General features: G+C 37.7%; 1 protein-coding gene across 1 annotated transcript in view; it reads left to right on the plus strand.

Moving 5' to 3' along the window:
* The first annotated feature begins 646 nt into the window (after positions 1–646).
* Positions 647–17,277, plus strand: part of LOC128636212 (solute carrier family 22 member 20-like) — a 34,080-nt gene continuing 17,449 nt past the window's right edge. Inside the window, exons 1-5 of the mRNA XM_053689257.1 lie at positions 647–1,048; positions 2,210–2,313; positions 3,220–3,374; positions 4,088–4,256; positions 11,331–11,454. Coding sequence (XP_053545232.1) covers positions 647–1,048; positions 2,210–2,313; positions 3,220–3,374; positions 4,088–4,256; positions 11,331–11,454 — 954 coding nt within the window. The remainder of the gene's footprint in view (positions 1,049–2,209; positions 2,314–3,219; positions 3,375–4,087; positions 4,257–11,330; positions 11,455–17,277) is intronic.

The following is a 17,277-nucleotide window of genomic DNA, read 5'->3' on the forward strand; positions in this document are numbered from 1 at the left end:
TTTTTTTTGCTTTATTCAATGATTGCTTTGTGTGCACTTTTTAAAAAAAAATTAATTCTAACCATGTTTAAAAAAAAATACATAGAAAATGTACTTTTTGATCCTAATCATTCATAAAACCAATAACTACATGTCTGCCTTTTATCAAGGAAATGGTGTATTTGGAAATGACAAGTAGAAAAGCTGGAACTGTGTCAATGGGACATGGATCCAAAATGTTTGCAGACCTGGCAAAAACTATCTTGTTAATGGTGTCTTCCAGTTCCCTGTTGTAGTGGAGCCAATTAGTCATTAACTTAACTATTTGTTTATTGAAACCAGCCTTTACCAGTTGTGCCGTCCTTAATCCATGGGAAAAAATAATATTTCAAAAGGTTTTGGGACTGTACGTTACCTTGAAAGCAACAAGAACATACTTAGAATTGCAACATGGAGTGAACAGTGGGTGGAGTTAAAACAGGAGGAACAGTATTTAAGGTAGAGAGGCAAAGGAAGGATAAGCAGATAAAGATAGATGAAAAGGCAGTAGGCAACTTATGAAAAAGTTTAATAATTTTTGCCTGGATTGCCAGCTAATTTGTCAGTGTCTTTAAGAATTTTGGAAAAGCCTTTTCAAACTAAAATAGCCCCCAACAGCTTGAGGTCTATGGCGTTCAATGATATTCTTGAGTCTTTAGGGGGAGTAGGGTACTTCCAGATCATGCATAGTATCCTTCTACTGATACCGGTGACCCTGCTAGCGTGCCATAACCTCTTGCAAAATTTCACAGGGGCAGTGCCTGCTCACCATTGCAGGGTTCCCTCTAATGTTTCTCAGAATCTTCAGGTGAAGACCTCCAAGGATCTGAACCAAGCAGAAATCCTAAAGTTGTATATACCATTGGACAAAGACAATAAACCAGAAAAGTGTGTCCGATACAAAATCACAAGAGGTTTGCTCTTGCTGCCTAATTCAACTGTCAAAAGACGGGAAGATGTGACCAAAGAGATTTGTAAGGAAGGATGGGTTTATGATCAGAGGGTCTTCTCATCAACCATCATTTCAGAGGTAAGACTGGAATTAGATTTTATCTTGGACATTATTTGATTATTTGATAATTAATGTATTAAAGTTTGTAATTGAGGGTTATGAAGTTTATGAGTTTTACAGATTGAGGGTTTTTTTTATCTAATGTAGCAGTCAATCACAATCATTTAGAAAAATTTCTCATATGATTTGTCTACGAATTTCCCCATAGACTTTGTTGGTGAATTTTGTAGAAAAATCATTAATTTTTTCAAAAGGATTGTGATTAACCCTGAAGTGCAACTATCTAACTAAATGGTTTTATTTTATGCAAGTTAAGTTCATAAATATCCCTGGGTTTATAGCTAAGGTTACGTAGACCTCTGGTTATTTCTTATATGGATAGGCTTGTGACAGATTAATATAAACAAAATGAACACCACAGATACTATTTTAAATAGCCAAAACCTTTTAAAAAAAAACTCATTAGAGCAGTGTATGTATCAACATCAAAATTTACAAATATAAAAGAAAGAAAAAAAGCTGTGCACTCAAGAATGAGTCAATGTAACACCATCATACATTAAATATAATTGTCTGGACAAAGATTGCAAACACCGCCAGAAGTAAACATAGTGTGTATATTACAAGTTGAAAGTAAATTATCTTCACATGGGATAACATGTTTTTTTATTTATAAATATTTATATACAGTATATGATCTTTTTTGTAAAATATATATCTATATTTATCTATTTAAAGATAAGACAAGCAAGAAACAGTAAGAGCAATAGAGAGACCCAATCTAATATTGTCCAGGGAGGCGTTAGTGTTAATAGGTTTTAGGAAGAGCTTATTATTTTATTGCTGCTACTATAATGACAAAAATGTAAGAATCTATCTCCCATATACAACTTCCCAGCCTGTAGAAGGAGACCGGTTGCTGTATTTGGAGGTGTGCTCAAAAAGAACTTAAAGTACTGCAATAGTCTAATATGCTTTTAATAAATACAATTAAAACATACAAACGATTGCACTCACAAACTTTAATGAATTATGAAGTATGATGAATGCAAAGGTTGGTAATTAGGGATGGGAAAATGTGCTGAAAGTGTCATTTGTTTGGTAGAATGAATAGTCCTGTGGACATTGTCTTACATACGATGGGTAAATATGGTTTATAATCGTACCCTTTTTTTCCAGTGGAACCTTGTTTGCGAGCAGAGCTCCTGGAAGCAGGTGGCACATTCGATTTACATGACAGGGGTGTTTTTTGGAGCCATAGTGTTCGGCAGTCTAGCTGATAAGTAAGTGTTTTTATTTATTCAATATAATTCTAGATATCACAGTATTACTATTTTGTCTTATAATATCCACCTTCCATATTCCAGCATCTTAAAAATATTGATCCAGCAAATGATAACTTTTATGTTTTAGATCCATAACATTCTATAAACTCATGATTCAGTGACACATTCGTCAGTAGTGTTTTAAATGGATAAATGTCAAAACATGTTGATATAAGGGCTGCCAGTTTCTTTGTCTAACACATCTGTTTCTTCTTGGGTTTCAAAGAGGCCTACAACTTGCATGTTGGGTAACAATCAGTTAATAGGGTGTGTCTGTACAGTCTGTTTCATGATTCAGATAGAACATGCAATTTTAGGACGGCCCATTTTTGGCTCAGCACACTTGATATTGCTTTCTGATTGGTGGCTTTATTTAGCCACTAATCAGCTAGCGCTACCCAGGTGCTGAACCAAAAATGTCTCCCAGCTTAAATCTCTGCTTTTGAAATGAAGATACCAAGAGAATGAAGAAACATTGATAATAGGAATAAATTAGAAAGTTGCTTAAAATTGCATGCTCTATCTGAATCATGAAATAATAAAATTGGGTTTCATATCCCTTTAATAAAATGGTAGGCTAAATATATATGAAATCCTAGAAATATCAAACAATGCTTGTCTGACAAATGTAGAAGAACATTGATCTATGTGTTTTATAGTATGTCCATCTGGACCAGGGTCCCTTTATATGTTTCTGTTACTAACATTTTGATATTAATACCATTTGATGCCAGCCAATCACAGAGAACCACACCTACTCACCAATTTGTCATAACTAGTTATTTTTTAATCTATTTTTTCACTTTCCTTTTACAATAGAAAAATAAAGTAAACTTTGATTGTCCTTTCCTCTGCCCTTCATAGGCTTGGTCGCATGGAAATACTCACATGGTCCTACCTCCAGATGGGAATATCTGGCATCTGTGCAGCATTTCTGCCCAACTTTGATGCATATTGTGCTTTTCGATTTCTTTGTGGAGTGGCATCTTCTTCAATATCTGTTAATACCATCTCTCTGAGTGAGTACCCACCTAAGCTATTCAAATCAATTTGGTAGATAGGATTGCCAGGTTCAATATTTATATAAACAGACCAGTATTTCAACTGGTTGGCCCATAAAATATAAGAAAGGAAACTATGCACTTAACTATTAGGTCTGTTCTGAGGTCTAATGTGGGTATATGGATGAGAGTGGCTTCAGGCTTGGATTTGATCTGAGGTTCTCTATGACCATATATCTACGGTCTCATAATAAGGCATTTTCTATATTTTTCTACTCAATCGCCTAATATTTTGTCCATAATTTTTGTGATTGGCCACCTTAATAATGGTACACATCAACAACATAGATGCATAAAATTGTAACATTATCTAGGTAGTCTCTAATACAATTAGTTGACAGTGTGATATTTATTTTGCTTCTACATAAGGTATTTCACCTATATAATCCAATAAAAAATAAACAAATACAGTTCAGGTGTAATGTGATGTGGTTATTACATTTTTTTTTTATATAAGGTACCACCCAAAACAGTCCCTTGATATTATACCAACTCATTTGCTTTTATTAAAAACAAAAAAACAATAGCAAAAGAAAAACATGTTTAACTAGTATATTGTTGTAATGAATTGTAATATATATCTTGTACTGCCTTGGAAAATACTTTTTTTTAATAGAGGAACATTTTTAAGCAGTTTTGATAACTCATTTTTCTGTTGTTTTTTTAACCAGTCCTGGAGTGGATGCCGCAAAAAGGAAGGACACTGGCTGGAAACTTTTTTGGCTTTTCATACTCCTTGGGGCAGATTTTACTAGCTTTTGTAGCATATCAGATTCGAGATTGGCGTCAGCTCCAGTTTGCGATCTCTGCACCGTTTTGTATCTTTTTTTTATACTCCTGGTATGTATTACAGATATTACATTTTGTTTTAATTTGACTTCAAATATTAGCTCTAAATTGCTTGTATCGAATATTATGCACGTTTATAATTAATTATAGGGAAAGGTTATTCTAGCATTAATAGTGTGGTTCTTTGAGCAATCTCCAGTCTTGCTTTGGTAGTTCAGGGCAGGGTCAGTGTAGATTTTAGGCATAACTGGTGGTTCTAGGAGGAGTTTGGGCAGTCAATAAGTTGGTTTGGATTGTTCCTGATTTTATGATGTGAAACTGGACATAAGGGTTGATCATTATCTTTTAGAAAGGTTTATACTCATTTGAATTATGGTGAAGATAAAGGCAGGAGATTAAAACCTTCCATTTCATAAAAATATGAGTAATATATTATTATTGTATAGAAAATTAGCAAATATAGGCAAGTATCCTGCTTGCTTTATCCCAGAAGTACTTTCTAGACATAGTTACCAATGCACCAGATTGCCTAGATTTGCTAATTTTCTATACAATAATTCTATGACTTACTTTAAGGAAATAGAGGCTTTTACTCTCATGCTTTTATCTCCACCATAACTCAAATAAGATTTTTTTCCCCCTGGAAATAAGCTTCACCAAGCATCAAATCAAACCTATCTTCTGCCAATGAAAGTTAATAAACTCGGAATGGCTGTGCAGAAGTGGTTTGTTTTTTTACTGCACCTACCCCATAAAGGGAAAATTGCTGGGCTTGAACATAGTGTTGGAAGCAAAAAGCATGAGATATTGTATATCTAATTTGCATATCTTACCCAGAGTTCTATAGTACATTGGTAAAAATGGAAAGGGAGTTCTTCGAGGGTAAGTAAGCGGGATTCTTGCCTAAATTTGCTCATTTTTTTTATACAATAATTCTATCTCTCTTAGGAACGTTTAGCAAATTATTTATGTACAAAAATCTCTATAGGCTTTAATGGGGAATTTTGTAGAAAAATCCTTTGATCAACTTTTCTAAAGGATTGTGATCGCAAATCAATTCAACTTTTGCTAATCTTATAAAAAGCAGTATGGTTGGCAACTTAAAGGAAAATTAGATGAAATAAAATTTAAATTTGCCTGGCACCCTGTGTCAGCCAACCACAGGCTCATATGCATATACACTATGAATTCTTGCACATGCTCAGTAGTAGCTGGTGCCTCAGAAAGTGTGCAAATATAAAAAGACAATTTAAAAATTTAAGTAAATTGCAAACGATCTTAAAACTGCTGTTATATCTGAGTCAAGACAGTTTAATTTTGACAGTAGTGTCCCTTTAAGTTTATTGTTTTGTCTTGAAAACCCCCAAAATTATATGATATCAGAACTCTAAACACAGTATCGGTAAATAACTCCCTTTACTTTAAAGGGATACTGAACCCTTTTTGTTTATTTCATGATTTAGATAGAGCATGCAATTTTAAGCTAAATGTAGCCATCAATCAGCAAGCGCTACTCAGGTGCTGAACCAAAGATGGGCCGGCTCGTAAGCTTAAATTCTTGCTTTTTCAAATAAAGATACTAAGAGAACGAGGAAAAATTGATAATGGAGTAAATTAGAAAGTTGCTTAAAATTGCTGCTCTATATGAATCATGAAAGAAAAAAATTGGGTTCAGTGTCCCTTTAACACACAAATATAAAAGCTAAAAATATTTTTCCCCAGCATAGGAAAATTAATTCATCAAAAAAAAAAAAAAAAATGGAAAGCCCTCTCTTTCATGCAAAACAATTAAAGGGACAGTCTACACCTAAAACAGCGTTACCCCATAGTTACGATCTCATGATTACAATTCTATTGATACCCTGGATCCCTATTTTCGTGTATCCGCTTACCCACTTTTTTAGAAAAATAGTTTTTATTCCTTGATTCAAACATGGCCGTTTAACTCCTCCCATTAGCTTCTCCTCCTGTCTTCTCGAGTCCTGATCTTCCCCTATAACACTCGTGCACGGACTGAACAGTGACCTCAATAGACCCTAAAACGCATGCGCAATTATCCACAGTTCAAAACCGGAAGTCGGTATTTGTTATCTCTGCACACACAGAGGGGTCGATCCGATAAAAATCGTCGCCCGCAAAAGCCGGCGACGCCAATATTTACGCTGGTTTGGTATCACATATACGGCGTAACCTAGAAGTTACGACCGTATATTTCTGCAGTCGCCTGTAGTTTTTTGGGCCATAGGCAGGTATACCAAACCAGCGCAGTTTGGTATCCAATATGCAGCGTAAGGACTTACGTGGCGAAAATGGAGAAATCTTACTCCATTTTTACCTCGCCACAAAAAGCAGCCGTAAGAAGCCTTACGCTGACTATTGGAGCCCCGTAACTCCCTAAACTAACTAGAAAAGAAACCTAACACCTAACGCATGCGCAATGTCTATCTACCTGTCACCCGCGATCTGCTAAATAAAACCTAACACCTAACGCATGCGCAATGTCTATCTAACTGTCAACCGCGATCTGCTAAATAAAACCTAACACCTAACGCATGCGCAATGTCTATCTACCTGTCAACCGCGACCCCCCCCCGAAATCCCTAATAAAGTTATTAACCCCTAAAACCGCCGCTCCCGGACCCCGCCGCCATCTACATAAACTAACCCCCTACTGTGAGCCCCTAAAACCGCCGCCATCTACCTTATCTATCGCCTAATGTGAACCCCTAAAACCGCCGCCATCTACTTTATCTATCCCCTAATCTGACCCCTTACACCGCCGCCACCTATATAAAAATTATTAACCCCTAATCTAATCCCCCTATACCGCCGCCAGCTATATTAATATTATTAACCCCTAATGTAAGCCCCTTACACCGCCGCCATCTCTATTAAAATGATTAACCCCTAATTTAATCTACCTACCCCGCCGCCAGCTATATTATCTATATTAACCCTAAGTATATTATAGTTAATATAGGTATTACATTATATATATTAACTATATTAACCCTAATTATATTAGGGTTAATATAGTTAATATAGTTACTATAGTATTTATATTAACTATATTAACTCTATCTAACCCTAACACCCCTAACTAAATTTATATTAAATTAATCTAATTCATATTATAAACTAAAATATTCCTATTTAAATCTAAATACTTACCTATAAAATAAACCCTAAAATAGCTACAATATAATTAATAATTACATTGTAGCTATGTTAGGGTTAATATTTATTTTACAGGTAAATTGTTAATTATTTTAACTAGGTATAATAGCTATTAAATAGTTATTAACTATTTAATATCTACCTAGTTAAAATAATTACCCAATTACCTGTAAAATAAATCCTAACCTAAGTTACAAATACACCTACACTATCAATAAATTAAATAAACTACAAATATCTATCTAAAAATACAATTAAATAAACTAAACTAAATTAAAAAACAAACACTAAATTACAAAAAATAAAAAAAAGATTACAAGATTTTTAAGCTAATTACACCTATTCTAAGCCCCCTAATAAAATAATAAAGCCCCCCAAAATAAAAAAAATTCCCTGCCCTATTCTAAATTAAAAAAAGTTCAAAGCTCTTTACCTTACCAGCCCTTAAAAGGGCCTTTTGTGGAGGCATGCCCCAAAGAATTCAGCTCTTTTGCATTTAAAAACATATACAATACCCCCCCACCCCATTACAACCCACCACCCACATACCCCTATTCTAAACCCACCCAAACCCCCCTTAAAAAAGCCTAACACTACCCCCCTGAAGATCTCCCTACCTTGTCTTCACCACACCGGGCCGAACTCCTAATCCGATCCGGGCGATGTCTTGCTCCAAGCGGCAAAGAAGAATTCTTCCTCCGGCGATGTCTTCCTCCAAGCGGCAAAGAAGAATTCTTCCTCCCGGCGACGTCTTCCTCCAAGCGGCAGCAAAGTCTTCTTCCTTCCGGCAACATCTTCCATGAAGCGGCATCTTCAATCTTCTTTCTTCGCTCCTCCACCGCGGAGCATCCATCCCGGCCGACGACTGAACAACGAATGAGGTACCTTTAAATGACGTCATCCAAGATGGCGTCCGCCGAATTCCGATTGGCTGATAGGATTCTATCAGCCAATCGGAATTAAGTTAGAAAAATCTGATTGGCTGATTGAATCAGCCAATCAGATTCAAGTTCAATCCGATTGGCTCATTGGTTCAGCCAATCGGATTGAACTTGAATCTGATTGGCTGATTCAATCAGCCAATCAGATTTTTCTAACTTAATTCCGATTGGCTGATAGAATCCTATCAGCCAATCGGAATTCGGCGGACGCCATCTTGGATGACGTCATTTAAAGGTACCTCATTCGTCGTTCAGTCGTCGGCCGGGATGGATGCTCCGCGGTGGCGGAGCGAAGAAAGAAGATTGAAGATGCCGCTTCATGGAAGATGTTGCCGGAAGGAAGAAGACTTTGCTGCCGCTTGGAGGAAGACGTCGCCGGGAGGAAGAATTCTTCTTTGCCGCTTGGAGGAAGACATCGCCGGGAGGAAGAATTCTTCTTTGCCGCTTGGAGCAAGACATCGCCCGGATCGGATGAGGAGTTCGGCCCGGTGTGGTGAAGACAAGGTAGGAAGATCTTCAGGGGGGTAGTGTTAGGCTTTTTTAAGGGGGGTTTGGGTGGGTTTAGAATAGGGGTATGTGGGTGGTGGGTTGTAATGGGGGGGGGTATTGTATATGTTTTTAAATGCAAAAGAGCTGAATTCTTTGGGGCATGCCCCCACAAAAGGCCCTTTTAAGGGCTGGTAAGGTAAAGAGCTTTGAACTTTTTTTAATTTAGAATAGGGCAGGGAATTTTTTTTATTTTGGGGGGCTTTATTATTTTATTAGGGGGCTTAGAATAGGTGTAATTAGCTTAAAAATCTTGTAATCTTTTTTTTATTTTTTGTAATTTAGTGTTTGTTTTTTTTTGTAATTTAGTTTAGTTTATTTAATTGTATTTTTAGATAGATATTTGTAGTTTATTTAATTTATTGATAGTGTAGGTGTATTTGTAACTTAGGTTAGGATTTATTTTACAGGTAATTGGGTAATTATTTTAACTAGGTAGATATTAAATAGTTAATAACTATTTAATAGCTATTATACCTAGTTAAAATAATTAACAATTTACCTGTAAAATAAATATTAACCCTAACATAGCTACAATGTAATTATTAATTATATTGTAGCTATCTTAGGGTTTATTTTATAGGTAAGTATTTAGATTTAAATAGGAATATTTTAGTTTATAATATGAATTAGATTAATTTAATATAAATTTAGTTAGGGGTGTTAGGGTTAGATAGAGTTAATATAGTTAATATAAATACTATAGTAACTATATTAACTATATTAACCCTAATATAATTAGGGTTAATATAGTTAATATATATAATGTAATACCTATATTAACTATAATATACTTAGGGTTAATATAGATAATATAGCTGGCGGCGGGGTAGGTAGATTAAATTAGGGGTTAATCATTTTAATAGAGATGGCGGCGGTGTAAGGGGCTTACATTAGGGGTTAATAATTTTAATAGAGATGTCGGCGGTGTTAGGGGCTCACTTTAGGGGGTTATAGATTTAATATAGCTAACGGCGGGGTACGGGAGCGGCGGTTTAGGGGTTAATAACTTTTTGTATTGTTAGGCTAGTGAGGGGGGATAGCGGATAGAGGGTTAGACGTGTCGGGCTATGTTTAGGAGGCGTGTTAGACAGTGCGGGTGATTTAGACTTTAGTCAGGTTTTATAGGCGCCGGCAGTTTCTAACGTGGCGCAAGTCACTGGCGACTCCAAAAATCTGTACTTACGCAGATTTCTGGACATCGCTGGTTTGTGAGACTTGCGCCACTTTAGCAAGTGACGGCGCCGCATATTGGATAGCTCGAGTTGCGAGCTGAAACTGCGGGCGATGCGGGTTCCCTCGCTTGCGCCGCAAACTGCGATCTATATCGGATCGCGCCCAGAATGGGTAACTTACAATAAATAAACACTGGTACTTCTGTGAATTCATAGCGTTAAAAACATAGATCGAAACTTTGGTTCCGGATACTTGGTTCCCAGTTAAGTTGCGCATGCGCGAAGCAATGAATGCGCAATACAGTTTTTTAATCGGTGATCAGTTTTTTATTGGACGATGCAAACTAAGAGAGTGGGTGACGTATTGAGTGGGCGGATCGGAGCAGCCATTTCTAACAGTGAGAATATAGCTTTTCCGAGAGAATAACTCTGGATGTGTAAAAGTCTCGATATGGTTGCAGGGGTGAGCAAACAAAATCGGAACTTTATCTAATGGATGGGTTAACATTGTTTTAGGTGTAGACTGTCCCTTTAACAAACAGATAAATAAATACATTAAGTTACTTTGATGTCTCTTAGACATATTTTTTTTATTAATATTACATTCAAATTTATTTTTATGTAAGAAACTGCTATATACTTATTTATAGGCTATTGCACTGCTAATTGCAAAAAACTCACAGTTCAAATACAGTGGTGAGATGCTGGTAAATACTCTCATAAAGGTTTATTACAGTTCATTTAATAGCTCTGATGTGTCCCTTAGTTATATTTTGATGATTTAAATATGAATGAATTTTTAAGGTATAATTACTTTGTCCATCTCAAGCAGTTTTGTAATTATACTTAGAACTTCAACATATAAATGCACATATAGGAATCACATCTTTGAACAGAAACATATTTGCAAAAATGCTTCTAGTAAAAGTTTAATTGTCAATATTTTTCTCTGCTCGTGCACGTGAAGCATAGCTAGATATTCTCAGTGCACCAGCATTTTAAATAGTGCAGCTGCCCAGAGACCAAGTGGGGCTTGTATCACGTCAGCAATTAACAAATTGAGCCATTAACAGATGCTGCAAACACCTTAGGCTCTCTGAACAAGTGCTGTGTTTAAAATGCTGGTGCACAGAGCATACTTAAATATACGTTTGAAACAGCTATAGTTACTGTATATAGCTATTTTATAAAAATGCTTCTATTCAAAACTGAAATGCATCCATGTGGATTCACATTTTAGCTAGAATGAATGCCTCCTTAATGTCTAATTATATTTATTTATTTAGGTGGCTACCAGAATCTGCTCGGTGGCTCATCCTTCAGAATAGGCCCCATCAGGCTTTAAAAACTCTTAGGAAAGCTGCCTGTTTTAATGGAAAGCGAGAAGAAGGCGAGATGCTGACAGCTGAGGTAAGAATTGCATCCATAACATTTCTGTGGGTTCATGGGACAGATTCTATAATATAAAATTCTCAGGTATGAAGTAAAAATATCATGCTAACCCTCGCACTGGCAAGCCGTCAATCAATTCTCTAAAAATGGGGGTGTAGTCTGGAAGTCCCGGCAAGTGGCGATCTGCCTTCCATCGAAAGAAATGATCTTCTGTTCTATGAGACAGACAGGACTAAGCACTAATCAGCGTACTATACACATCTTTTCCACATGTACAATCAGTGCATTGCCTGTTTTGGTGAGATCAAATAGTTGGACCTGATAGTCGGGGTATCAAGCTCAATGCACCTTGGGGCAGGTGGCCAAGTGTTTTTCTCCCATGGGGGCCACTTGGACTGAGTAAGTGCTCCAGAACTGGATATACTAGGAACTGGAAGTTACATTTACCCAAGTAGTAGTGCGTGGTGGGAGTTGTAGCCCACAATAGACATACACTGTTGTCTATATTTATTTTGTGAGGGCCAAGTGAAGTGATCATTCTGGAACTGTATAACAATGCTATCCAAACATTTATCCAAGCAGTGCATGATGGGATTCTAGACTGGATGCTTGTCTTTAAATTTATCTTGTGAGTGCCTATATATAACATCCACTAGTTACACCTCTTAGAACACCCCCCCCCCCAAAAAAAAAAAATAATTTACAGCCTATGTTAATGGTTTACCTATTAAACAAGGGAGGGCCAGATGAAACTATTTTGAGGGCTGCATATGACCCCAGGGCAGGTACTTTGAGACTACTGTGCTAGTGTAATATAGACATGTGTATTCAGTGATTAGTTTGCTAAATGATTGCTCCATACTGTTGAGGGAAGCTGCATTCAGATTTTCTTCTCTGCTGGATTTATTTGCGTGAAAGTGCAACACACAAATATCTGTGCAAATCTGTGAAAAAGAGGAGGGTGTTCCCTATACTATGGCTCACATTTGACATAACTCAGTTGAATGCCAAATCAAAGTATATGAAATGTGAGTCATAGGGCTCCATTTATCAAAGATTAAACAAACAAAGTTCCCATTCAGGAACCCTGTCCACTCAGCATCACAGCAAGCCAGCAACATTTTTCTGCCCACAGTTAACATTCCACAAGTATTAGCTTATGCAACTGTGAACCCCTGTTTTTGCGCAACCAATTGTACGAGAGCAGGGCTTATCAATAATCCTAGTTGGATCAGGATCTGTAGCTTAAGAAATGGAGCACATAGTTTTATGTACAACACAATTTGGTGCTCATATTCTGCCCCCTTCCTTGTCATGTTTGTGCTTATTTCTAAACAAAAGCTCAAGATGCTTTTCAATAGGAATGTAAATTCAGCGGTTTTATTAGCTGCGGCATACAAAAGACGGTGGCTGTTTGCGACATCCGGCTCTTTTCAGAGCCAGATTTCTTCTTCTGAAAGTGCAACTTACTAAGACCTGGATTTGCACAGAATTTAGTGTGTTGTTCTTTCACAAGAAGAAATCCGGCTCCCTACTTTTACACATCAACGTCAAGGAGAAGATAATTCTTGCAAGTGTTCAGGAAATCCCTTAGCACTAGTATCTCAAACCGTTTACTTTCTAACAGTCCCAAATACAATGCCCTGGCATGTCTTCAGTAGGGATGGGCGAATGTTTTGCAACATTCGAAAAATGAACCAAATTTTAGCACATTCATTCATTAGTTTTGATTTCGAATGTTTGTACAACATTCTAACATGTTTTCAAATTATGCAATATTCGAATTTTAAAATTTTTAATATATATATTTGTAATAGTATTTCTATTGCTTTCTTTAAATGTAATATTCAAATTATGCAATATTCGAAATAGAAACATTCAAATTTATATATTTGTATCAATTTACTAAATTCCCTACCACATGAACTATTGAACTTCTGAATAGTATTTGTTAAATCAAATGTTACATTTGAAATATCAAATGTGGACATACGATCTAATTATGAACATTCAAATTCGAAAGTGACATCCGAAAACTGTAAATAGCATTCTATCATAGAATTTTTAAGAATATTCGTTCTTATCAACATTCGATTATGTAAATTGAATTTCTACAATAACATTCGTTCTAACATTCAAATTTGAATATAAACACATTCACCTATATATCTAGTCTTCAGTGTAGGAACTATAATGAAAAGTTATTTTGTCTATAATATAATGCAGAATATGCCCCCATGCATTGGCATTCGACTATTTTCGGCACCGGATATATCAGTGTAAAAGAGCAACAGACATAGATGTGTACAAATCCATATCTTTATGTTCAGCACTTTCACACTGATATATCTGGCACCGGAAATAGGACAATGTTGTTGCCTGTGGGTATATTTGGCATTTAGTTAAAGGGACACTGAACCCAATTTTTTTCTTTCATGATTCAGATAGAGCATTCAATTTTAAACAACTTTCTAATTTACTCCTATTATCAATATTTATTCTTTCACTTGCTATCTTTATTTGAAAAAGAAGGCATATAAGCTTCTTTTTTTGGTTCAGTACTCTGGACAGCACTTTTTTTTATTGGTGGATGAATTTATCCACCAATTAACAAGAACAACCCAGGTTGTTCACCAAAAATGGGCCGGCATCTAAACTTACATTCTTGAATTTCAAATAAAGATAGCAAGAGAATGAAGAAAATGTGATAATAGGAGTAAATTAGAAAGTTGCTTAAAATTTCATGCTCTATCTGAATCACAAAAGAAAACATTTGGGTTCAGTGTCCCTTTAACGAATGCCGAATATGAAGATTCGCCCATGCCTAGCCTTCAGTAATCTACTATGTCATGATATATATAAAATTACTCATACACTTAAAGGGGCAGAACACACTGATATTTTAATATAAAATGCTTAAAGGGACATGAAACACATTTTTTTATTTCATGATTCAGATAGAGAATAGCATTTTAAACAACATTCTAATTGACTTATATTACCTAATTTGCTTCATGTTTGACTTGAAGAAATATCAGTGCACATTGTGAGCCAATAATATGAGGAATCTATGTGCAGCTACCAATCAACAGCTACTGTGCATAGTTAGATAGGCTTTTCAACAAAATATATTAAAAGAATGAAGAGAATTTAACAATAGAAGTAAATTGGAAAGTTGTTTAAAATGGCATGCTCTTTCTGAATCATGAATGATTTGTGATAAGATACAAATATAATGGACTAAACAAAATTAGTACAGGACGAAGAGGGCCATGCTCCAGAGCACTTACAGTCTATAGGTTGAGGATGCAAGAAGAGCTTACAGTCTACAGGTTGAGGATGCAAGAAGAGCTTACAGTTTACAGGTTGAGGGTACAGGAAGATCTTACAGTCTACAGGTTGAGGGTGCAGGAAGAACTTACAGTTTACAGGTTGAGGGTACAGGAAGATCTTACAGTCTACAGGTTGAGGGTGCAGGAAGAGCTTACGGTCTACAGGTTGAGGGAGCAGGAAGAGCTTACAGTCTACAGGTTGAGGATGCAAGAAGAGCTTACAGTCTACAGGTTGAGGGTGCAGGAAGAGCTTACAGTCTACAGGTTGAGGGTGCAGGAAGAGCTTACAGTCTACAGGTTGAGGGAGCAGGAAGAGATTACAGTCTACAGGTTGAGGATGCAAGAAGAGCTTACAGTCTACAGGTTGAGGGTGCAGGAAGAGCTTACAGTCTACAGGTTGAGGGTGCAGGAAGAGCTTACAGTCTACAGGTTGAGGGTGCAGGAAGAGCTTACAGTCTACAGGTTGAGGGTGCAGGAAAAGCTTACAGTCTACAGGTTGAGGGTGCAGGAAGAGCTTACAGTCTACAGGTTGAGGATGCAAGAAGAGCTTACAGTCTACAGGTTGAAGGTGCAGGAAGAGCTTACAGTCTACAGGTTGAGTAATCAGGAAGAGCTTACAGTCTACAGGTTGAGGGTGCAGGAAGAGCTTACAGTCTACAGGTTGAGGATACAGGAAGAGCTTACAGTCTACAGGTTAAGTGTGCAGGAAGAGCTTACAGTCTACAGGCTGAGGGTGCAGGAAGAGCTTACAGTCTACAGGTTGAGGGTGCAGGAAGAGCTTACAGTCTACAGCTTGAGGGTGCAGGAAGAGCTTACAGTCTACAGGAAGAGCTTACAGTCTACAGGTTGAGTATACAGGAAGAGCTTACAGTCTACAGGTTGAGGGTACAGGAAGAGTTTACAGTCTACAGGTTGAGTAATCAGGAAGAGCTTACAGTCCACAGGTTGAGGGTGCAAGAAGAGCTTACAGTCTACAGGTTGAGGATACAGGAAGAGCTTACAGTCTACAGGTTGAGGATACAGGAAGAGCTTACAGTCTACAGGTTGAGGATACAGGAAGAGCTTACAGTCTACAGGTTGAGGATACAGGAAGAGCTTACAGTCTACAGGTTGAGGGTGCAGGAAGAACTTACAGTCTACAGGTTGAGGGTGCAGGAAGAACTTACAGTCTACAGGTTGAGGGTGCAGGAAGAACTTACAGTCTACAAGTTGAGGGTGCAGGAGGAGCTTACAGTCTACAGGTTGAGGGTGCAGGAAGAACTTACAGTCTACAAGTTGAGGGTGCAGGAAGAGCTTACAGTCTACAGGTTGAGGGTGCAGGAAGAGCTTACAGTCTACAGGTTGAGGGTGCAGGCAGAGCTTACAGTCTACAGGTTGAGGGTGCAGGCAGAGCTTACAGTCTACAGGTTGAGGATGCAGGAAGAGCTTACAGTCTATAGGTTGAGGGCACAGGAAGAGCTTACAGTCTACAGGATGAGGGTGCAAGAAGAGCTTATAGTCTATAGGTTGAGGGTGCAGGAAGAGCTTATAGTCTATAGGTTGAGGGTGCAGGAAGAGCTTACAGTCTACAGGTTCAGGGTGCAAGAAAAAGCTTACAGTCTATAGGTTGACGGCACAGGAAGAGCTTACAGTCTACAGGATGAGGGTGCAGGAAGAGCTTATAGTCTACAGGTTGAGGGTGCAGGAAGATCTTACAGTCTACAGGTTGAGGGTGCAGGAAGAGCTTACAGTCTACAGGTTGAGGATACAGGAAGAGTTTACAGTTTACAGGTTGAGGGTGCAGGAAGAGCTTACAGTCTACAGGTTGAGGGTGCAGGAAGAGCTTACAGTCTACAGGTTGAGGATACAGGAAGAGCTTACAGTCTACAGGTTGAGGGTGGAGGAAGAGCTTACAGTCTACAGGTTGAGGGTGCAGAAAGAGCTTACAGTCTACAGGTTATGGGTGCAGGAAGAGCTTACAGTCTACAGGTTATGGGTGCAGGAAGAGCTTACAGTCTACAGGTTATGGGTGCAGGAAGAGCTTACAGTCTACAGGTTGAGGGTGCAGGAAGAGCTTACAGTCTACAGGTTATGGGTGCAGGAAGAGCTTACAGTCTACAGGTTGAGGGTGCAGGAAGAGTTTACAGTTTACAGGTTGAGGGTGCAGGAGGAGCTTACAGTCTACAGGTTATGGGTGCAGGAAGAGCTTACAGTCTACAGGTTATGGGTGCAGGAAGAGCTTACAGTCTACAGGTTATGGGTGCAGGAAGAGCTTACAGTCTACAGGTTGAGGGTGCAGGAAGAGCTTACAGTCTACAGGTTATGGGTGCAGGAAGAGCTTACAGTCTACAGGTTATGGGTGCAGGAGGAGCTTACAGTCTACAGGCTGAGGGTACAGGAAGAGCTTACAGTCTACAGGTTGAGAGTGCAGGAAGATCTTACAGTCTACAGGTTGTGGGTGCAGGAAGAACTTACAGTCTACAGGTTGAGGGTGCAGGAAGAACTTACAGTCTACAGGTTGAGGGTGCAG

Source organism: Bombina bombina, chromosome 7 (genome assembly GCF_027579735.1).
Source record: "Bombina bombina isolate aBomBom1 chromosome 7, aBomBom1.pri, whole genome shotgun sequence".
In the NCBI taxonomy this organism is placed as follows: Eukaryota; Metazoa; Chordata; class Amphibia; order Anura; family Bombinatoridae; genus Bombina; species Bombina bombina.